We start from the raw sequence: 24,135 nt of genomic DNA on the forward strand, positions 1-24,135 counted from the left end.
CCTTAGAGATTTAGTTTCCTTTCATTGCCCAGTTCATCTGCTTTGTGATTTTTTTTTTTTTTACTTATTAGAACTGATGGAAGAGGGAGGAGGTGGAAGTAATTAACCTTTTAGCCTTTTGGGTTTTCTTTTAGTTGCGTAATTATTGCTTGGTGTGGGGAGTAGGAAGGAAGGTGATGCTCAAATGATGTTAGAGGATTTCCAAATTCCTTCTATATTCTTACTTTTATCTTCCACTAGCCTTGGTGATGAGGAGCTGATTACAAATTCAATCAATATTCCTTATTAAAGTGGTAGGAGCATGAACTATGCAATTTCTTCTGAGCTTATTTTGTTTTTTACTGATTGCAACCTGAAGGGTCTAGTAATATTCTCTACTAAAATCCTGTTTAGTTTGCAAAGTCCTTCATCACCTGGCCCCTTCCTACCTATCTAATTTTTCTTTTACTTTATTCCACTAACTCTATCTAAAAAAAAATTCACAAAACATCCTATCTCCTGAAAACTGAGTATTTTCTTTTAGTTTTCAGCATTTATCTTTTTGTAAGATTTTGAGTTCCACATTTTTCTGCCTTCCTTCTCTCCCTTCCCTTCACATGACAATAGAGAGTCAATTGATAAAGGTTATATGTTTAACATATGTCCATCTAACTATATATTTTTCACTGACTATCCCCCCAGTGCCTGGAATGCTCTCACTCCTTTGAAGCTCTGACTACTGACTTCCCTGGCTTTTTTCATATCTTAGCGAAAGTCCTATCCTCCATCTTTGAAATTACCTCCAATTTATCTTATATACCTCCTAATTACTTTATATATTGTTGTTTGCATGTCATCTCTGCCATTTGACCACTTGAAGTCAGAAATTGTTGTTTTTTGCCTTGTTTTGTATCCCCAGAATTTAGGAAAGTGTCTAGCACAGAGTAGGCACTAATAATGCCTGATGACTGACTAATGTGCCGTAAGATAATCCTTATAACATCCAAAAACTTAGAATTGCTGAAATCCTTTTACCTGTCCATACAGCAAATTGACAGCAGTGTGGCAGTCCATAAGCATGGAGTCAAGGGATGGATCCATATACCTGAATAATTTAAAAGCAGTAAATTAATTTCTAAAACTTGGCCAGTGGAAAGCAACAGAATATAGAATATAGAGGAATAATAACTTCATAAATCAAAAATCGAATTAAGGACTATGTGAAAAGGAGTTGGGGTGGGGAAAAGGAGGGGAGAATGGAGAGGCTAAGATCTCTGAAAACAGTTTCCTGGAGAAAGAATCTAGAGTTTTAAGAAACCAAGCAATATTTCCATTTTCTTTATCTAAATACAATTTAAAGTTGCAAAAATAAGAAATGTACTGACTAGAAAAAGAGAATAGGATTACAGGACCATTCATTTAGAGTTCAAAGGGACCTTACAGACAGTTAAATTAGAGCAATAGACCTCAAGCCATGGAGACTTGAATTCAAATGTGACTTCAGATACTTCTTAGTTGTGTAACCCTGAACAAGTCATTTAACTACTGTCTCCCTCAATTTCTTCCTCTGTAAAATGAAGATAATAATATCCTCTACCTCCCAATAAAATTGTGAGGATAAAATGAAATAATATTTGGAGGAACTTTGTAAATCTAACTTTGTAAATGCTAGCTACTATTAGCATTATTATTAATAATAATAACTAGCCAAATGTATTCATTTTATAGCTAAGATAAGGGAAGTGATCACACAGGTAGTAAGCAACTGAACCAGAATTTGAACCCAGGTCTTTCCACACCAAATGCATTCTCCCTTTTTCCTTCAAGAGTCATAACTAAGGGCGGCTAGGTGGAGCAGTGAATAAAGCACTAGTCCTGGAGTCAGGAGTACCTGAGTTCAAATCCGGCCTCAGACACTTAATAATTACCTAGCTGTGGGCCTTGGGCAAGCCACTTGACCCCCATTTGCCCTGCCAAAAAAAAAAGTCATAACTAAATTTTACTGATGCTGATCTTCAGTTAGGAAACACAGTATGCCATAGAGAATAAAGAGCCGGTCTCCATAGTATATATTGAACTTTGTGATTCTAAGAATGTTCCTTGTCTGTCTGAGGTAACGCTAATTTCATGAATAGCAAAGTAATTGCTCCTCTTTGGAGGTTTTCTCTTGGAGAATTCCCTAGACTAGTACTTTTCAAAATGTGGTAGAGGATCCATGAAATCAAAACCATTTTAATATAATACTAAGAAATTTTAATTTCTAATAAGTAAGTATTTGATAAACTGTAACCCACATAAACAAAAGCTCCTTGAGGTCCTCAAAAGATTTTAGCCAGACCTCTGGTAATGAACTTCTTTGCACTCAACTTTCCTGGTTCTCAGAGAAAAGATATACTGCTCACAACTACTTCTTTGAGATATGCTAAGCAAGAACTATTACATGCTTCTTTAGAGCAATAACCATGTAAAAGACCACAGAATTAAAAACACAACAGAAGAGAGAAATGAATATGAGAATTTAAAGTCTTTTCATATCCTATAGAAAAAATGGAGGTCATTTCCAAAGATCTCCTTCATTTCTTCTATCTCATATCCTTCAGGTATCTTCCCCCACTATCTCCATTTCTAACTTAACTGAATAGATTGCCCTTCTCTTTCCAAAACCAATTGTTCTACAAGAACCCTTGGTCCCATTCACTCCACTCTTCTTAAGCAGATTTCCCCCACTATCATTCCTACGTTCTCTAATCTTCAATATTTCCCTATTATTAGCTTTTTTCCTGTTGCCTAAAAACATGCTATTTCTTCACCATCTTAAAAACAAACACCACTTGAATCTCACTGAGTGGAATATTCCCAATAAAACCATTTCAGGGTTAATATCCCTAATGAAGTCCTCTCAGGGTTAAGAAATATTAAAGAATGACCAAACTATTATTCTTAAACTATTTCTAGAAGAAAGGCCCTTGTCTTCCAAACAGGTGGCTCACTCTCCTAACTTTTGATAGACTACTTTTACTGACTACTAGAAGGATAATAGACTTTTCCCATGAGAAAACATTACATTCTAAAGAAGCTCATAAGACTCTTGTTTGATGATAAGACTATTTTTACTGACTAGAAGGATAGTAGACTTTTCTTAGAAGACCTTGCATACTCAGACGTTATTCATTTAGATAGATATAGAAGGTCATTAAAAGTCTTTTTGATGTTCTCACCATCTGGATGGTGTGGTAATATTTTATGAAAACCTTTTGTTCTTTTCTTTGTTGCTGGGGTAGATTTTCACGAGCAGAATGTAACTCTGAAGACTAACCAATGAGTCCACAGAGAAAGAAGATGGGAGGAGGAGGGATTGCATTAGGCCATATAATCTTGCTTGACTGTCAATTTAAGGCAGCTCCTTGATCTTCAGTATCTTTGGGAGACTTGGAGTGTGCCCTTCTCTTGAGAAAGGCCAATATAAACTTCTTTTCTTTTTGCTCAGAGGAGTCTTCCAATATTTTTTTAAGTGGAATTTTATCCCACACATGATCATTCTATAGTTTTCTTCAACTTCTTGGCTAAACTGTTGAAGAAAATTGTCTACATTATATACCTCCACTTCCTCTATTGTCACTCACTTTGTAACTCTCTGCAATCTGGTTTCTGACTGCATCATTCAACTGAGATTACTCTCTCCAAACACACCAATGACCTTAATTATCACCACTGAGACAGCTAGGTGGTATGATAAATAAAGCTGGAGTCTGGAGTCTACAGGACCTCAGTTCAAATCTAGTCTTCAACACTTATTATCTGTATGACCCTGGTTAAGTCACTTAACAATGATTACCTCAAAAAAAATTTCACCCTTTAATTATCTAACTATGACAATTTCCCTTCTCTCCTTGAGTGTCCTTTTCCACCACAAATGCCAGTGGCTCTGTATGACCTTCAGGATCCCATATAAAGTCTCCAGCCCCTAAATGATAAGAGAATTAACTAAAAGTGGGGAAACAGCTCAATGTGGTTTCATTTTGGCCAAGGTCAGCCCTGACAGTCAGCCTAGTGTTGTGAAAAGCATACTTAAAATGACAATGCTGTCACAAAATGAAGCCATTTTCAAAATTATTGCAATCTCTGAGTCAGCCTGGCAATAAGACAGCAATGAAAACTAATGTGATTTGCTGCTACATTAATTTAGCAAAGTTACAATGCCTAAAGAAGTGATAATGCCACAGTATTCTGTTGGGTAGGCCACATTTGGTGTAACAATGTTTACTTCTGGACTCCCCACTTCAGGAAATGTATTGCCAACCTAATATTCAAAAAAGAAGTGAGGAGAGTGGAAGGTTTCAAGATCACAGGATATAAGAATATATGGGAAAAATCTGGGATACTTGAACTGAAGAAAAGACTTAGGAAGGAACACTAGCTGTCTTCAAGTATTTTCAAGTTTTGGCAGTCTGATTAAAACTAACTGGGAAATGTTTGACAAAAATAAATAAATATACAATACAGCACAGATAACATTAATTTGAGGTTTTATCAGTCAATATGTGACTAGCAGAGGTCTCTTTCTATTTGAGTTTGATACCAATGAGCTGGCACACTCCCAATTTAACTGAGGTGCTAAAACAGAAGTTATTTGTCTTTCTGGGTGGTTGAGGTGAAGCCTATAGATCCCTTCTCACAATAATGTCTTTAAATACATAAAAGAAAATATATCAGATTACGCAGGTAACCAATTAAGTTGATATTAAGTAGCAATTCTTGTTAGCCTTCTAAATCTTGGTTGCTTTTGTTGTTTAGAAGCAACTAAGTGGTATTGTGAGCCTGAAGTCAGGAAAACCTGAGATCAAATCTCATCTCAGACATCTCTTATTTGTGCATCCCTGGGCAAGTCATTCAACCTGTCGCAGTTTCCTTAAATGTAAAATGGGAATAACAGTACCTACCTCACAGGGTTGTTGTGAGGGGTCAAAGGAGATAATGTTTGTAAAGTACTTATCACAGTGCCTGGAACATAGTAGTGTGTGTTTGTGTGTGTGTGTGTGTGTGTGTGTGTGTGTGTGTGTGTGTTTGTGAGAGAGAGGGAGGGAGAGAGAGAGAGAGAGAGAGAGAGAGAGAGAGAGAGTGAGTATACACAAAATTTTTCAGGAGTGTTTGATTCTTTGTGACCCCATTTGGGGTTTTCTTGATAAAGATACTGGACTAGTTTGTCATTTCCTTCTCAGTTCATTTTACAGATGAGGAAACTGAAGCAAACAGGGTGAAATGACTTGTCCAGGTTCACAGTTAGTAAATGTCTGAGGCCAGATTTGAATTCAGTTCTTCCTGACTGCTGACTTCTGACTCCTGGCCTGCCACTCCATCTACTGTGACACCTAGCTTCCCCTTATAAATGCTAGCTATCATCATCATCATTATTATTATTCTCTACTTTCTTAAAATTGTCCCTGTCTCTCAAGTTGTAGAACTATGACCTGGCTATAGCATCTGGGCAGTACCAGTAGAGCAGAAAGAACACTGAATTGGAAGACAAAGGAACACTACCAGTGTGACCTTGGATAAGTCACTTAAATCTTTGTAGATCTCCTTCCTCATTTATGAAAGGAAAAAGTTGGACTAGGTGTTTTCTAAGGTCATTTCCCTTGCCAAGTACACAAAGATTGTTTTGGTTACTTCCTTGCTGTACAAGTGTCCATAATCATATTATTGTACTCACCACTTTCTAAGTCCAATCTTACAATTTTCCACTTCTGTACTTTGAAGACTTACATATGGGAGTTCAAATTCTGCCATTTTTTTAATTACTAAAGAGAAAGGCAGAGGAGAAAAATAATTAGTTAAAACAACCTACATTTTTTTAACTCCCCCAAACCTTTGAACAACAAAATAAAATAGTAATACTACTATAAAAATAAGCAACTCTAGTTTAATCTTGTTTGTATAATTTTCTTTATCATTTCCTTTACTGACAGCAATACTTGACAATCAGTCTTTGTTGTTAGATTGTCTGGGAAATGCTATAGACAGAGTGGATTTTAAGCATCTTGAGGACAAGGATTAAATAATTTCTTCCTATATCTCTAGCACCTAAAAATATTAGAAATTTAATAGATATTTGCCAAATTGAATAAAATATCTAAGCTTCAGCAAAGCAGCTGTCAAATTCTCTTATTGTGTCTTCTAGAGCAATGTAGGGAGATATTAACTGGATGACAATCAAGTTGGATGAACTTGGAAGTAGGGGACCAACTAGATACAGAATACTAACAGATTAAAGTGAGTGTAGCCTGAAGTCTCTAGGCATCTAGCAAAGTTTAGTTCTTAGTCTCAAACTATTAAAGTTTTTATTTTTTTAAGTCAAAGATATTGATGAGAACACAGGTTGTATATTTATTAAATTTGCAAATCAATTCAATTTTACAAGCACTTATTAAGTACTTGCTAGGCAATGTTATCAAACAGAAAAATAAATGAATGAGACTATCCTGGCCTTCGAGGGACTTATATTTATTGAGAAGTAATATATTCATAGAAAATTGAATATAATACATATACCAAATAATTTCTGGGACTATGAGGGGAGATATAGGGCAAGAAATTGTAATCCTTTTAATTGAGGCAATGGAAATGTTGACCTTGATATATTCAAAGCAAGAGATAGAAAACTGGGGAGAGGAAGAGGGAAGATGATGACTTCCTGAGCTTGCCCAATGATCAAGAAAGTGGTTGGCCAGAGTCTTAGGGCTTGGCTTATTGCTCTCATCAGTTCCCATGGGTTCCATTATTATCACTATGCTCAGATCTATGCATCTAATCCTAACTTCTCTGCCAAACTATCTTAACAGTCTATTCTATTTGGCCTTTCCAACATCCTGAAGAGCAGCTAGGTGGCACCAAGTGGTTAGAATGCTTGACCTAGAGTCAGAAAGACCAGAATTTAAATTTGGCCTCAGCTACTTATGAGAGGTATGACCTTGGATAAGTCATTTAACCTTTGTCTGCCTCAGTTTTCTCACCTGTAAAATGGGCTGTGATAAAGATAAAAGGAATGAATATTTGTAAAAGATTTTGCAGACTTGGGGCAGCTAGGTGGCACAGTGATAAAGCACCAGCCCTGGAGTCAGGAGTACCTGGGTTCAAATCCGGTCTCAGGCACTTAATAATTACCTAGCTGTGTGGCCTTGGGCAAGCCACTTAACCCCATTTTCCCTGCAAAAACCTAAAAAAAAAAAAAGATTTTTCAGACTTTAAAGTACTATATCAATGTGGGCTTCTTGAACTGGCTGTTTCCTAGGTATCTCAAACCCAACATGTCCAAAAGAGAACTCATTATCTTTCCCCTCTAACCTTCCCTTCTTCCAAACTTACTTAATACTGTCAAGGGGATCGCTATCCTCCCAGGTTCACAACTTCAGTGTTATATTGGACTTCTCTCTTGCATATATCCAATTAATAGTCAAGGTTTATCATTCCTATCTTCCTAATATCTCTCACATATTTCAGGTTCTCTCACACACCCCCACAGCTGCCACCATGGTTCATCTCACTGCTGGATCATTGCAATAATTGATTGGTCTCCCAGTTTCAACCCTCTCCTTACTGTGTTCAAATTCAGTCTCAGACACTTAATAATTAGCTGTGTGACCTTGGTCAAGTCACTTAACCCCATTGCTTTACAAAAAAAAAAAGAAAAAGAAAGAAACGCTTGCTGACAAATAGTCTGGTTATAGGGAAGGGAGGTGTATTTGAATTCCCCTTTCCTTAGTCAAGTCAGTTTGTTCACAAAGGGAAAATAAGTTACTTCCTCATAGTTTCTCCCCTATTTGCAATAAAGTTTTGACACACAGCTGGGGGAAATAATAATATACTACACTGGATAACAAAATTAAGAGCCAAAAGATCTTAATAGGTTGAAGCTAACAAGATGAAATTGAAAGGATAAATATAAATTCCTGAGCTTGGGTTTAAAAAAAAAAAAGGCTGTTCAAAGAGATGAAATTATAAAATACTTTATGTGTTTTCAAAAGACCTACAGGTTTAAGTTAGACATAAGTCAATAATGTGACATGGCTGCCAAAAAAGTTACCCTGGTCTCAGGCTACCTGTGAAGCTTGTGTTCAGATAGTCTTGACCTGACTAGGTCAAAACATATTTGTAGCACTGTACTCAAGATTTAGCTATCTCATTTTAATGACATTATTATTATAATTATAATTATTATTATTATTATTACTAGTATCCATAAAGTTCCTTAAGATTTGCAAAGCACTTTCCAAATACTTCATTTTATCCTCACAACCTTGGGAGGTTGTTGTTATTATTACCATTTTATAAATGAGGTAACTGTGGCAGACAGAGGTTAAGTGACCTGCCCAGGTTCACACAGTCACTAAGTGTCTGAGGCTAAATTTGAATTCTGTTCTCTCTGACTCCAGGTCCACCTAGATGCCGAGCTATTCTAAGAAGGGAAACCATAATCAAGAAAGAATTCAAAATCCTTCCACAGGAAGATGGAAGAATTGCAGATATTCAATGTTGAAAAGAGCAGTGGATCTTACCCTAGAGGAAAAAAGAGAACAAGGGGGTGTGAGAAAGGGGACCAGAGGAGGGAAGGGGTGTATAGGTGATAGAGGAGAGGGAAGATCAAGGGAGAAGACAGTCAGATACAACCCATTTTTTTTTTGTTTTTTACAAGGTGGTAGGATTGGGTGGCCTGTCCGGGGTCACAAGGCTGGGGGTAGTTGGGTGTCTCAAGCAGAACTTGAGCTTAGGTCCTCCTGGTCCCAAGGTCCTCTGCATCACTTGGCTGCCCCATAACACACTTTTGAGGAGGGAAAAAAGTGAAAGGAGAAAGAGAATAGAATAAATGGGAGTGGGGAGGAATGGATGCAGGGAAATACAATTAGCAATAGCAACTGTGGGGAAAAAAATATGGAAGCAACTTCTCTGATGGGCATGATGAAGAATGCAATCCATCCCAGAGACAGAGCTGATATAATTCAAACACAGACTGAAGTACAATTTTTTTCTTCTTTTTCTCTCACTTTATTTTTCATGATGTTCTTCTATTGTTTGGGGGAAGGGGTATTATGTTTACTCTTACAACAAGACTATTTTAGTAATGTGTAACTAAATAAACAAATAAACAAAAAAACAAAAAAGAGAAGTGGGTTCCTCAAAAAAACTTGGGAAATGGAGTGCTTGTAGTAGTTTCCTTTCAATATCTGAGGGGTCAATATATAGAACAGGGATTTGCCAGAAGTCAAGTGTTGCAAAACATAGAGCATCAGGTCTGAAGTCAGGAAGACCTGAGTTCAAATCTAACCTCTGACACTTAAAAGTTGTGTGACTCTGGGCAAGTAATTAAACCCTATTACCTCAGTTTCCTCATCGTGAAATGAGCTAGAGAAGGAAATGGCATACCATTCCTTGCCATGAATGCTTCAAATAAGGTCATGAAAAGTTGGGCATGACTGAAAAACTGCTAAACAACAAAGGAAAAATTTTAGGGAGGCATATTTCAATATAAGGAAAACTTTCCCAGCAAAGAGAACTATCCAAAATAGAATGAGTTGTCTTGGAAGGTCTCCATCCCTGAAAGTCATTAAGCAGAGGCTAGATGACCACTTGAGGAAGTTAGAGATGGGAATCATTCTTTGCTAAGAGCTGGATGGGATAAACTCAGAGATTCCTTCCAATTCTGTAATTTTATGCTGCTCAGTTAAACATTTTTAAAGCATCTTAGATGTTATAGGCACTGCACTAAGTATTAGAGACAGAGAAAAGTCTAAGACAGGAGCTACTAAGAAGTAGCTCCATGGCACAGTGGAACCTGGTTCTAGAGTCCAAGATTTCAGTTCAAATATGGCCTCAGACACTCACTAGTTTCCTCAACAGTAAAATGGAGATAATAATAGCCAAGAATTAATCTGATCATCTAATAAAATCAATTGTAAACAGTGCCCAACATATACTATTGTTGAGTCATGTCTGACTCATTGTGACCCTATGTACCATACTGTTCATGGAATTTTCTTGGCAAAAACACTGGAGCAGTAGATTATGGCAAAGAAAAGTTAAGTGACTTGCCCAGGGTCACAAAGCTAATGAGTACTTGAGGGTGGATTTGAACTCAGGTCTTTCTGACTCGTTCATTATTCTAGCACTGGGTCAGCCAGGTACTTATTAAAGGTTTATTTCTTTCCTTCAAAGAGCTCCACAGTCTAGTGGGAAGATAATACGTAAACAATGTCATACAAACAAGTAATACAGAAGATAAATTGGGGACAACCAACAAGTAATGTGGGATTTTAGTTAGGACTGAAAGGAAGTCAGGAAATCCAAGGAGCAGAGATGATGAAAAAGGCCATTAAGCTTAGAGGACAGCCAATGAAATGCCTTTAATCTGAAGATGGAATGTTTTATTTGAAGCAAGAAAGTCAGGGACTTCGAATCACTGAATCACACAGGATTGGGGGGAAAGAAAGGTGTAACATACAAGAAGTGGGAGTGGGGTGAGTTCTAGGTTATAAGGTCCTATGAAAGTTAAACAGAGAATTTTATTTTTCATCCTAGAGGCAATAAGGAGCCATTGGAGTTTATTGAGTTGCAAGAATGTTATAACATGGTCAGTCATGCTTTAGAAAGATCACTTTGAAAGTTGGGGGAGAATGAACTAGAATGGGGAGAGGATTGTGGAAGGCAGACCAATAGCAATTTATTGCAATAGTCCAACACATGAGGTGATGAGTACCCTCACTAAGATGGTAGGAGTGTCAGAAGAGAGGAGGAATATATGAGAAATTTTGTAAAGGTAGAATCAACAGAATTTGGCAATGGATTAGATTTAGGGAGTGAGAGAAAATGAGAAATCAAGGATGACACCTGTGTTGTAAGTCTCAGTAATTGGGAGGATAGTGATACCCTCAAAAGAAATCAGAAAGTTAGGAAGAGGGGATGGCTGTGGCTAAGTGAATTTATTTTGAACACATTGCATTTAAGATGTCTAAGACTGGAGGCCATTTTTATTATATTAGTTCAACCTATCAACAGTTGATGTTTGCCTAGTTATTTAAATCTGATTTTATTTGTGTGAGAAGTATTTTGTAATTGTTTTCAAAAAGTTTTTTGAGTCTGCCTTGGCAGGTGGACTCCTAGGTAATTTTATATTGTCTGAGGTTATTTTGAATGGGATTTCTCTTTCTAGCTCTTTCTGCTCTATCTTTCTAGTCATATATAGAAATGTTGAGGATTTATGAGGGTTTATTTTATATCCTGATACTTTACTAAAGTTGCTAATTATTTCTAGTAGTTTTTTAGATGATTTTGGGATTCTCTAGGTAGACCATCATGTCATCTGCAAAGAGTGAGAGTTTTGTCTCTTCCTTCCCAATTCTAATTCCTTCAATTTCTTTTTCTGATTGCTGGAAGCTAACATTTCCAACACAATATTAAATAGTAGTGGTGATAATGGGCGTCCTTGTTTCAAGTCTGATCTTATTGGAAATGCCTCTAGCCTACCCTGTTGCATATAATGCTTGTTGATGGTTTCAGATAGATATTGCTTATTATTCTGAGGAACAATCCATTTATTCCTACACTCTCTAGTGTTTTTAGTAGGAATGGGTGCTGTATTTTGTCAAAAGCTCATCAATAACATACCTAACAGTTTTCCTAATATTGAACCAACCCTGCATTCCTGGGATAAATCCTATTTGATCATAATGTATTATTCTAGTGATAACTTATAATTGTTTTACTAAGAGTTTACTTAAGATTTTTGCATCTATATACATGAGGGAGATAGTTCTATAATTTTCTTTCTCTGTTTTAACTTTTCCTGGTTTAGGTATCAACATCATACTGGTGTCATAGAAAGAGTTAGGCAGAGTTCTGTCTTCACCCATTTTTCCAAACAGTTTATAGAAAATTGGAACCAATTGTTCCTTAAATGTTTGATAGAATTCAATTGTGAATCCATCTGGCTCTGGAGATTTTTTCTTAGGGAGTTCAATAAAGACTTGTTGAATTTCTTTTTCCGAGATAGAGTTATTTAGGTTTTTAATTTCTTCTTCATTTAACCTGAGTAAACTTATAGTTTTGTAAATATTCATCCATTTCACTTAGATTGTCAAATTTATTGGCATAGAGTTGGGCAAAATAATTCCAAATTATTACTTTAATTTCCTCCTCATTGGTGGTGAGTTCACCTTTTTTCATTTATGATACTAGCAATTTGGTTTTCTTCTTTCTTTTTTTAATCAAATTGACCAGAGGTTTATCAATTTTATTGGGGTTTTTTTCATAAAACCAGTTCTTGGTTTTATTTATTAGTTCAATAGTTTTCTTGCTTTTGATTTGATTAATTTCTTCTTTAATTTTTAGAATTTTTAATTTGATATTTAATTGGGGGTTTTAATTTGTTCTTTCTCTAATTTTTTTAGTTACATATTTAGTTCACTGATTTCTTCTTTCTCTAATTTATTCATGTAAGCATTTAAAGATATACTATATCCCTAAACTACTTGTTTAGTGCCCTACCAATCAAAATTCCAAAAAATTACTTTAATGAGTTAGAAAAAGTTGTAAGTAAAATTATATGGAGAAATAAAAAGTCAAGAATTTCCAGGGATTCAATGAAAAAAAGTGCAAAAGTAGGTGGCTTAGCCTTACCAAACCTAAAATTATATTATAAAGCATCAGTCATCAAAACTGGCTAGTACTGGCTAAGAAATAGAGTGGTGGATCACTGGAATAGACTAGGTGCAATAGTAGGAAATGAAAAGTAATCTGCTGTTTGATAAACCCAAAGAATCCAGCTATTGGGATAAAAACTCTCTCTTTGATAAAAACTGTTGGGAAAATTGGAAGTTAGTATGGAAGAAACCAAGATAAGATCCAAATGGATACAAGATTTAGACATAAAAAACAATACTATAAGCAAACTAGAAGATCAAGTACTAGTTTGTTTGTTTTGGGGTGTTTTTTTTTTTAGAATTTTTTCAAGGCAAATGGGGTTGAGTGGCTTGCCCAAGGCCACACAGCTAGGTAATTATTAAGTGTCTGAGGCCGGATTTGAGCCCAGGTACTCCTGACTCCAGGGCCGGTGCTCTATCCATTGCGCCACCTAGCCCCCCCAAGATTAAGGACTAGTTTACCTGCCAGATCTATGGAAAGGGAAGCAGTTTATGATCAAAGATGAGACAGAGAACATCATTAAAAACAAATTATATAATTTTGATTACATTAAAAAGTTTTTACACAGACAAAACCACTGTAATCATGATCAAAAGATGGGGCAGCTAGGTGGCACAGTGGATAGAGCACCGGCCCTGGAGTCAGGAGTACCTGGGCTCAAATCCGGCCTCAGACACTTAATAATTACCTAGCTGTGCGGCCTTGGGCAAGCCACTCAACTCCATTGCCTTGAAAAAACCTAAAAAAAAAAAGATCAAAAGAAATGTAGTAAACTGGGAAACAATTTTTTACAACTAGTAGTTCTGTCAAAGGATTAATTTCTAAAATATACAGAGAACTGAGTCAAATTTTCAAAAAAAAAGCCATTCCCCAATTGACAAATGGTCAAAGGATATGCAAAGGCAATTTACAGAAGAGGAAATCAAAGCAATCCATAGTCATATGAAAAATAGTTCCAAATTTACTTATTAGAGAAATGCAAATTGAAGCATCTCACACCTCTCAAACTAGCCAATATGATCAGAAAGGACAATAGTCAAAGTGTGAAGGGATGTAGGAAATCTGGGACACTAATACATTGTTGGTGGAGCTGTGAACTCATCCAACATTTCTGGAGAGCAATTTGGAATTATGCCCAAAAGGCAAAAAAATGTGCATACCCTTTAATCCACCAATACCACTACTGGGTCTATACCCTGAAGAGATTATGAAAAAAAGGGTAAAAACATCACTTGTACAAAAATATTCATAGCAGCTCTTTTTGTGGTGGCAAGGAATTAGAATTTTTTTTTTTTTTAGGTTTCTGCAAGGCAATGGGGTTGAGTGGCTTTCCCAAGGCCGCACAGCTAGGTAATTATTAAGTGTCTGAGGCCAGATTTGAACTCTGGTACTCCTGACTCCAGGGCCGGTGCTATATCCACTTTGCCACCTAGTCGCCCCAAGAATTGGAAACTAAGTGAATGTACTTCAATTGAGGAATGGCTTAACAAAATGTGGTATATGTATGTCATAAAATACTATTGTTCTATTAGAAACCAGGAGGGATGGGATTTCAGGGAAGCCTGGAAGGATTTGAATGAACTGATGCTGAGTGAGATGAGCAGAACCAGAAAAACATTGTCCACTCTAATAGCAACATGGTGATGATCAACCTTGATAGACTCGCTCATCCCTTCAGTGCAACAACCAGGGACAATTTGGGGGTATCTGCAATGGAGAATACCATCTGTATCCAGAGAAAGAATCATAGAGTTTGAACAAAGACCAAAGACTATTACCTTCAAATTAGAGAAAACAACCGTTATCTTATTATTTAGTTTTGCTATCTCATACTTTATTTTTTGTCCTTAAAAATATGATTTCTCAGGGCAACTTGGTGGCACAGTGGATAGAGCACTGGTCCTGGAGTCAGGAGTACCTGAGTTCAAATCTGGCCTCAGACACTTAATAATTGCCTAGCTGTGCAGTCTTGGGCAAGCCACTTAACCCTGTTTGCCTTGCAAAAATCTTAAAAAAAAAAAAGGAACTAGAATATGATTTCTCTGTCATCACATTCAACTGAGATCAATGTATACCATGGAAACAATGTAAAGACTAATAGAATGCCTTCTGTGGGGGTGGGGGGAGGGAAGCACAAATGGGGGAAAAATCGTAAAACTCAAAATAAATAAAATCTTTCTAAAAAAATAAATAAAAATAAATTTTAAAAATGGAGGCCAGCAATGAAGTGAGGATTGGATAAGTATAAGAATTGGGGTATAGAGATAATTTATTTTATATGAGCTAATGAGATAACTGAGTGAAACAGAAGAAAAGAAGACCTAGGACAGATTCCTATGGGTATGATACTCATGGTTAGTAGTTATCACTTAGAGAAAGTTCCAGCAAAAGGGATTGAAAGGAAGTAATCCGATAGGAAAGGGAACCAGGAGAGAGTAGTATCCTGAAATCCTAGAGAAGAGAGCTTAAAGAAATAGAGGAGTGGTTCCCCCCCTTAGTTCTAATTCATTTTTTTCACAAGATGGCTAAGTGTACCCAAGTGTGCATGTTCAACCTTTATAAGATTGTTCACTGCCATGGGGAGGGGGGGAGGGAAAGGAAGATGGTAGAAAATATGGAATTTGAAAGGCTGAAAAAGAATAAATGTAGAAAAATTAGAGTAATTGGGACAAAAATAAAATATTTAAACAACTGAAAATTTTAAAAAAACAAAGAAAATTAAAAAATAAAGGATGAGAGATTGACAATGTCAAAAGCATATAGAGAAATTGAAAACTGAAAAAAGATCAGTGAATTTGGTAATCATAGTTTTTCTCTCCTTCTTAACTCTTTCTCTCATAATAGCATATGTGAATATGTATAGTGAATCCTCAACTTTCACAGGGATAATAGAAAATGGTGCACAAATTAAAAATACAAATGTTGATATACTGAACCTATTGGAAATAGAGGGTTATGATCCTGTGACCACCAAAACCAGTAATCTTTTGCTAGAGATTACCGAAAATTCACTTTATCTGCATATAATTCTTTACAATAAACATTATTTTTTGATAATATGTACTTTTTCTAACTTGGCAAACATAAAATAATCCACAAAATGTAGCATACAAAATAAAACTGGTAACATACAAAACATTTTTGTTAGAAATTCCCTAGAATTCTGTGACCTTTTATGTTAACATTTCAATTTTAAAAAAACAAACGATCTCAGACAGTATTCACTTTTTATAACACATGAAAATCTACAGTATCAAATATTTGTTGCTATCATTCAGTCATTTCAGTCATGGACTCTTCATGAACCAATTTGGAGTTTTTTCATCAGAGATACTGAATGGTTAGCCATTTCCTTCTCCATCTCATTTTACATATAAGGAAACAGAAGTAAAAAAGGTTAAAAGATTTGCTTAGGGTCATAGAGCTAGTCAGTGTCTAAGTCCAGATTTGAAAGCAGAACTTCCTGATTCCAGGCCAAGTATACTATTCATTGTGCTATCTGGTTGCCCCTAGTACCATTAAATACTGTATAGCAAATAAAATTCTTAAAACTAAAATATTTTTTAACCTATAACCTTCCACTGTCTTATATAGTGCTATGAGGACACTGTACTGTTATACTATACTGCTGTAAATCTCTCTACTTTGGCCATCCTTTGAAAACCAAGGGAGGGGGCAGATAGGTGGTGTAGTGGATAGAGCACCAGCCCTGGAGTCAGGAGGACCTGAGTTCAAATCTGGTCTCAGCCACTTAATAATTACCTAGCTGTGTGGCCTTGGGCAAGCCACTTAACTCCATTGCCTTATAAAAACCAAAAACAAAAACAAAACAGAAAACCAAGGGAGAAGTTGCTGGAATTTTAATTAATCACTGCTGTCAAACCTTAGAGTCCAAAGGACTTGCACTATGCTTTGGGGGCATAATTGCAACACAAAACTTGAGGTTTAAAGGCAATGAAAACATGCAACAAATGATCAGCAAGCTCTTTACAACTGTAGGTGAACAAGACCAGTGAAGTGTCTGGCAGGAAACCAGTTGCTCCACAAACCTGCATACATCATGTCTCTCTCTTTTTTTTTTCTCTACTGTGAATTAACCCACAAATATATAGAGTTGCCAACAGGAAAGTGAATATGAAGTTACAAATAAAATCATGCAATTCTTTGAAATCCCAGGAATTAAATGGGCAAATGTTGAGGATGGACTATATTATACTGCTACTCTCTCAAAAACTCTCCTCATGTTTTAATTTACTAATTTCACATGACTGTGCCTTCACTGTACTTCAGTCATAAAGATTTTCATACATTCAATCTTGTCATCACCTAAAAATGCACATTTCCATGTTTGTGAATTCTTCAATTCCCTTAATTGATAATACTGTATTTTATTCTACCTCTCCTTCTTTGCAACTTTGAAGTCCAAACCATCTCCTATAATCCCTCAGTACCCAATAAAGCCTTATAATTTGTGTGGATAATATAGTATCCTCCTATTTTATAGGAGAAGTTAAGGACTAACATGGTTAAGTGACTTTGCCCAGATCACAGTCATAACACTGTTAAAAAAAACATAGCTAATGTGGCAGCTAGGTGTCAAAGTGGATAGAGCACCAGCCATGGAGTCAGAAGGATCTGAGTTCAAATCCAGTCTCTGACGCTTAATAATTTCCTAGTCACAACCCTATTGCCTTAAATAAAATTTAAAAAAAAGCTAACATCTGATCTCACTTAGGAACCAGGCTTAATGGTGCCCTAAATCTTAGGCCTCTTCCAAAATATGGGGACATTCCTGTGGCACTTCACAACAGCTTTCCTTTGTGGCATAGCTACATTAATTAACACCTACAACAAAGAGATGGCTGCAAGTTTTGAGGCAAGGAAAATGGTACATTGGAATGTTAATTTGCTCTTTGAAGTTTCTGCTTTGTGTTAGTTTCCAAAAACACAGCTGAACAAAAAAATAGAAGACTGTATTTATTATAATAGTATTAAAAATTGCTACATTAATTATTCTTTCTTACTAGGCATACTCAACATGGGACATCATACCATCACTCAAAAGACTGGGTAACTAACCCCTCTCTTCCTTCCTCAGCACTTTTGCTGGTGCAGGGGAGGGAGTCTCAAACTATGATTCTAAGGATCTGGGAACTTCAGTTAAGAAAATTCCCTTCAAAAGATCCATGGAGTTTAAATGCAGACCAAAACTTATGATCTTCAATTTTTGAAAGTTGTCTAACGTAATATGTTTCTTCTCCATTTTTATTTGATTCTTCTCTCACAACATAACTAACAGGTATTTATGTTTAGCTTGATTATATATGTATGGCCTTGTTAGACTGCTTTCTGTCAGGAGGAAGGGGAAAGGAAGGGGGGGGAGGGAGAAAAATGCAAAACTCAAAACCTTACAAAAAAATGATTGTTGAAAACTCCCATTCCAAATAGTTGGGAAAATAAATGAATAAAATATTTAATTTTTAAAAATTCCCTCAATATCAATTTTTAAAAATTTAAATGTAAAAAAAAAAAGGTTTATTTCCTACCTAACTGTTCTTCTGGATTTCATGATGTCCAGAAACTCAAGCTCCTGCAAGATGGCAATAACTCTGAAATTCATACTTGTTCAGTACTCACTACCTCAGATCAGAACCTTCTAGTCTTAGAGGGTTGTTGGCAATGGTTTTAAGAGGTTGGCAGGCTTGCATATGGCTAGTCACATATCTGGGATAGGTAAAGGCTTGAACTGATGTTTTTCTAACTCCCAGACTGACCACCTATCTCCTATGCCATACCATCTCTTAACAATCTGTTCACAAACAAGCTGAAACTGTAACACGGTGTAATTCAATGACATGAACAAATTTTCATCATAAATGAATAGAGGAATGATAGCTTCTTGACTCAGAATGGAGTCAACCTAACAAGAGATAGTTACAAAGATTTTTCCAGTTGTGAATTTTTAAATTGAAGTAGAAAGAGAATGGAACAATTGCCAAGGTATGTCTTCCAAACTAGAGTAAGATCAAAAAAGAACATCAATAGGATATAGGATATAGTGTCCAAAAAGGAAATCAAGGAATAAAAGTCATGGTTTTATAATGTTTGTATCCATTGTCCAAATTATCGATAATGAAGAAGGTGAGCTATCAAGAGGTAAAGGATAAGTATCACTGACACATCCTGTGATGAGATTCGTGAATGGAATATGGTTCTGAAAGGGCATATTTATTCCAAAGGAATAAAAAAAAGATTATAGGAATCACAGAACAGTATTTTATATAAATAAAATAAACTCATATGAGAAAATCCATGAACTGGCAGGGGGTAAATACTGTGAGGAAGAATTGGATGATGAGCAGTGGACAAGGACTTCTTTGACCAACTTAAGAGTTTTAAAAGCCATATAGAAACAGAAAGCAAAGACAGCTATCAGAAGATGATGGGAGATTCTTAAGTGATATTGCTGTGGACATATAATACAGAGTATCTGGAGAGAAGGAAATATGTAAGTGAATGAGGACAGAGATTACAAATATGACATGGAGGTTTGATTTCTTAGTGATAGGAAATATATTGCTGTCTCACACACACACACACACAAACACACAGACAAACCCTCTTATTGGCTATGGGTGGTGAATGGAGACTTCCTACCAAGGTATTCCTGAGTAAGTACAAGTTGTAAAGACAGAGACTTGATTTAAGGGAAAACTTCCTAACAATTTAGTGCTACTCAAAAGTAGAATGGATTGCCGTGGGAGGAGTCTTCCTTGGAGATCCACTGATCAGTGTCCAATTCCTCTCCACAAAGCAGGAATTGGATGGCAACTTGCTAAGGATGCTACATAGCCAGTTTCTGCTTTGGGAGAATTAGACAATTCATGAGGTCTCTCCCATCTCAGATTCTGTAAAATCAGCTGAAGAGAATAAAGACAAGTTTGTGCTGGTCTAGTTCTCTATTATATATGATGATAGGGGCCCTGCTAAGAGAGAAAAACTCATCACATTTTCCCTTCTCAAGGTAGAATCAATGGATGTGGACTAGGGACAAAAAAAGTGTTTGTAGTTCTCCCAGACAGACTGTTCCATTTGTTTTTGTATCTCTAGAACCTATCTCATAGAAGGCACTAAATAAATGTTTTATTAGAAGAATGATCTTTAGGGTCAATGGGTTAAGATTTAAATGAATTTACCCTGAAGAGTTTATGAAAAGGGTAAAAAACACCACTTGTACAAAAATAATCATAGCAGCTCTGTTTGTGGTGGCAAAGAATTGGAAATTAAGTAAATGTCCTTCAATTGGGGAATGGCTTAGCAAACTATGGTATATGTATGTCATGGAATACTACTGTTCTATTAGAAACCAGGAGGGATGGGAATTCAAGGAAGCCTGGAAGGATTTGAATGAACTGATGCTGAGTGAGATGAGCAGAACCAGAAGAACACTGTACACCCTAACAGCAACATGGGGGTGATGGTCAACCTTAATGGACTTGCTCATTCCTTCAGTGCAACAATCAGGCATAATTCTGGGCTATCTGAGAAGGAGAATACCATCTGTATCCAGAGAAAGAATTGTGGAGTTTGAACAAAGACCAAAGACTATTACCTTTAATTTAAAAAAAAAAAAAGTTATCTTATTATGTAATTTTGCTATCTCCTATACTTTATTTTTCTTCCTTAAGGATATGATTTCTCTCTCATCCCATTCAACTTAGATCAATGAATACCATGGAAACAATGTAAAGACTTACAGACTGCCTTCTGTGGGTGGAGGGGGGGAAGGAAGCAAGATTAGGGGAAAAATTGTAAAACTCAAAATAAATAAAATCTTTTATTTTAAAAAAAAGAAGATAGCATAATATGTTATGGTGTGGGTAGAAACAAATGGATGTACATTATAAAGAGTTTATTGCTAGATGTCATCTATATCTTTGCCTAATACCATTCTAGTCTTTAAGGTCCAATTGCTCCTTCACAAACCATAGCCATTATAAACCAGCAATCAATCTTTGACCACTCTGAAGTCTAATACAATATCATTCATCGGGCATCCAACTCATCTAGCACTTTTTTTATTTTGTTTTTTGTTTATTTGAGGAGGAGGAGGACTTTCCAGACCTGTGATTTTACAGTTATGAGAAATAAAGTGAAAATTCCCTCCAGTAAAAAAAAAAAAATTTAAATGAATTTATAGCCATGGGAATGATCAGGTTTCCCAAGTCCAGGATAATACCCATTGGCAGTTCCCATCTCATACTTAACTTCTTTTACTTCTATGGGCTGAGGAAAAAAAAAAAAGGTTGGAAAGGGTGTCAGGACCCTAACCACCTACCTCACCACTAACATGTTAATCAATCAACAAATATTTATTATGTGCCAGACATTGTGATAGGTAATGAGAATACAAAGAGTTAAACAATCCCTACACACAAGGAGCTTACATTTAAATGAATTAAATAGTTTGAATGCCTAAGAGACATTGTATCCTACCTCTGACTGTATGTCTTACCAGATAAGGTGCCATCGCTATGGAATTGGATCAGGAACAAACTGAAGTACCCAATAAGCTCCCGAGACAGTCCAGTCTTGTATGACACAATCTGAAAAAGAGAAATGCCAGATATGTATATATCCTGGGGAAACATGCATTTGAGAGTATCCTGCCAATGAAAAGTTAACAGACTGATGTTAGGAACCCTTGTGTATGGGAGAATTGTGAATTATCTTCACCTGGTGCCCTTGAACACCAGAATCTTATTTTACAAAGTGCCACGGGAGAAAGAGTGTGGATTAGAGACTGGAAAGGAATTTAGGCACTGGTGTTTTGGTGAATAAATGGAGAACTTGGAGATCTTGATGGAGTACTTGTCTCCTTTGTCATCCTTGTCTACTGCCCCTCCAACTCTTGCCTGGGGAAGACTGAAAGAGTCCAGAACTGGACTCTACAGACTAATACATAGTTTCAACTACTGAAAAGTTCAGTAGACAAATATCACACTTAATCCACTTTATTACTCGCATGCCAACCATGCTTCCTAGTATAGGATAGCACCCATTCCTCATGAAAATCTACTTTTGAAAGACTGATGAGGGGCAGCTAGGTGGTACAATAGATAGAGCACCTGCCCTGGAGGCAGGAGGACTTGAATTCAAATTTGATCTCAGACACTTAATAATTACCTAGTTAAATAATTACCTAGACACCTTGGGCAAGTCACTTAATCCCATTGCCTTGCAAAAAACTTTTTAAAAATGAATGTTAGAAAGACTGATGAGAAGCAGAATGCTATACTAGATGACAATGATGAAGATATTTGTCCTTCATTCTAAAAGAAAACTATGACATCAGGGAGGTGATAACCAAAACAAGCACATGAATAAGATTTGAGGGAGGGGGTGGTGTGCTAAATCACCAGTCTCACTTTCTCCTCCAGAGTCATCTGAGTCCAGTGGCCAGATATGAATCAGGATGACTGGAAATGGCCCTGAATTCAAGGCCATCAGGGTTGACTTGTCAAAGGTCCTAGGTGTCAAGTGTCTGAGGGTGGATTTGAACTCAGATCCTCCTGACTCTGAGGTTGGTGCTCTCTCCATTGTACCACCTACCTACCTTACCCCTTATGGTAGATAGAGAGCTATCCTCAGAATTCTAGACCTGGCTTCTATACTTAAGTAAGTTATCCTGTGAATGCCTCAAGCACACATCAAAAAAACAGGTTTTTTTCATCAGTTCATTGGTTGTGGTTTATCCTTCATTTTTGAAGATGTCTGATGACACCATAGTATTGGGGTATGAGTGATGGTTTGATTTGTGAGTGAATTGGTCAACCTTGCTCTTTCTTCCAGATTCAGAGAAATCTAGTGGCCAGACAAGTATCAGTAGAGCATTTTTCAGTAAGGATTTTCCCATCCTGGTTTTGCTTATGAATCTCTAGACTTTGCCACCACACCTCAACTGCTTTCTCACCCTGGAATTTCCTCCATGCTTCTTAGGTTCTTCTCACCCTAATACATCTCTCTGCCCCTCTAGCCCCTTTCTTCTTTTGGGGAGCTCCTTCCTGGAACTCCATCTGCCTTGTTTCTCTCACCTCTTGGATCTGTTTCTGCCTCTCCTGACTTCATCACTACCTCTTGCTCCCATTTTCAGCTCCCTTCTGTGTGATGTCTTCCTCAATTAGAATGTAAGCTCCTTGAGAACAGGGATTGGTATTATTTGTATCCCCAGTGATAAATATAGCACCTAGAAACTACTTCATAAAGGCTTGTAGCTTCTTGCCTACAGTGATGAAATCATAATACTACACACAGACACACATACAAAACACATATACATATATACACAAACACACACACATACTCACATATATACATACACAGATGCATATATACATATACACACAGAGACACACGCATACATAAATATAGATACAAACACACACACACAGCTGGGTCTGCCAAATGACCAACACATGATGGTGCTGTAAAAAGAGTGCAAAACTAGGTTCAAATCCTGACTTTGCAAGCTGTACCTCAATGATCCTTGACAAAACACTTACCTCTCTAGGTTTCAATGTCCTCTTCTGTAAAATGACAAGATTCAACTAGATTAGGGTTCTTATATTTTTTTGTGTCTAGGGCAGCTAGGTGGTACAGTGGATATGGTACTGATCCTAGGAGTCAGAAGGACCTGAGTTCAAATCCACCCTCAGACATTTAATATTTACTTAGCTGTATGATTGTGGGAAAGTCACTTAACCCCACTGCCTTGCAAAAACAAACCAAAAAAAACCATTGCTTTCTTATATTTTTTTTTGTGTCATGGATCATTTTAGTAGTTTGCTGAAACCTACAGACCTTTCTCAAAATGTTTTTAAATAATTGAAGAAATGAAAAATTTTCAGTGGAATTAGGAAAATAAAGATGTAGTATTTCCCCATCTAAATTCACAGATTCTCTGAAATCTATCTACAGGCCTACAATTATTACTATTTTTTTTATTTTAATTTTTTCTCTCCCCTTTACTTTATCCCTCAAGCAAGTCTATATTTATGGGGGGAGGGGGTATTTCAATTACTCTTAAACAAGAATATTTTATTAATGTAAAAAAATTATTTGTACAAAATGAGGATAAATATTAAATTTAAAAAAAAAGTGAACCAGACCTTATGGGGGTCCATGGACCACAGGTTAAAAACCCCTGAACCAGATGACCCATAAGGTCCCTTCCAGATCTAAATTCTGTGATCCTCCTTTCCCCACAAGTGGCTGCCATTTCAAATAAACTTGCTATTGGTGAGCTTTTGGCACTCTTGAGAGTTGCTACTCCTCCATACCAGTAATATAGCATTCTATTGTAATAGATTAAATTTTCTCATTTAAAAACCCTGACACCAGGCAAATGGGTGGCACTCAAAGTAAACTACTATTTGTCCTTTATGTTCAAGTATTCTAAAATCAACA

General features: G+C 36.5%; 1 protein-coding gene across 3 annotated transcripts in view; it reads right to left on the reverse strand.

Annotated features, from left to right (window-relative positions):
• SNX31 (sorting nexin 31) overlaps positions 1 to 24,135 on the reverse strand; it is a 106,131-nt gene that overhangs the window by 30,244 nt on the left and 51,752 nt on the right. For all 3 annotated transcript variants that reach the window (XM_074200659.1, XM_074200658.1, XM_074200657.1), the window contains exons 6-8: positions 21,185 to 21,275; positions 5,690 to 5,777; positions 1,015 to 1,084 (exon numbers count right to left, since the gene is read on the reverse strand). In XM_074200659.1, the coding sequence (XP_074056760.1) occupies positions 1,015 to 1,084; positions 5,690 to 5,777; positions 21,185 to 21,275 (249 nt within the window). The remainder of the gene's footprint in view (positions 1 to 1,014; positions 1,085 to 5,689; positions 5,778 to 21,184; positions 21,276 to 24,135) is intronic.

Source organism: Macrotis lagotis, chromosome X (assembly GCF_037893015.1).
Source record: "Macrotis lagotis isolate mMagLag1 chromosome X, bilby.v1.9.chrom.fasta, whole genome shotgun sequence".
Classification (NCBI taxonomy): Eukaryota; Metazoa; Chordata; class Mammalia; order Peramelemorphia; family Peramelidae; genus Macrotis; species Macrotis lagotis.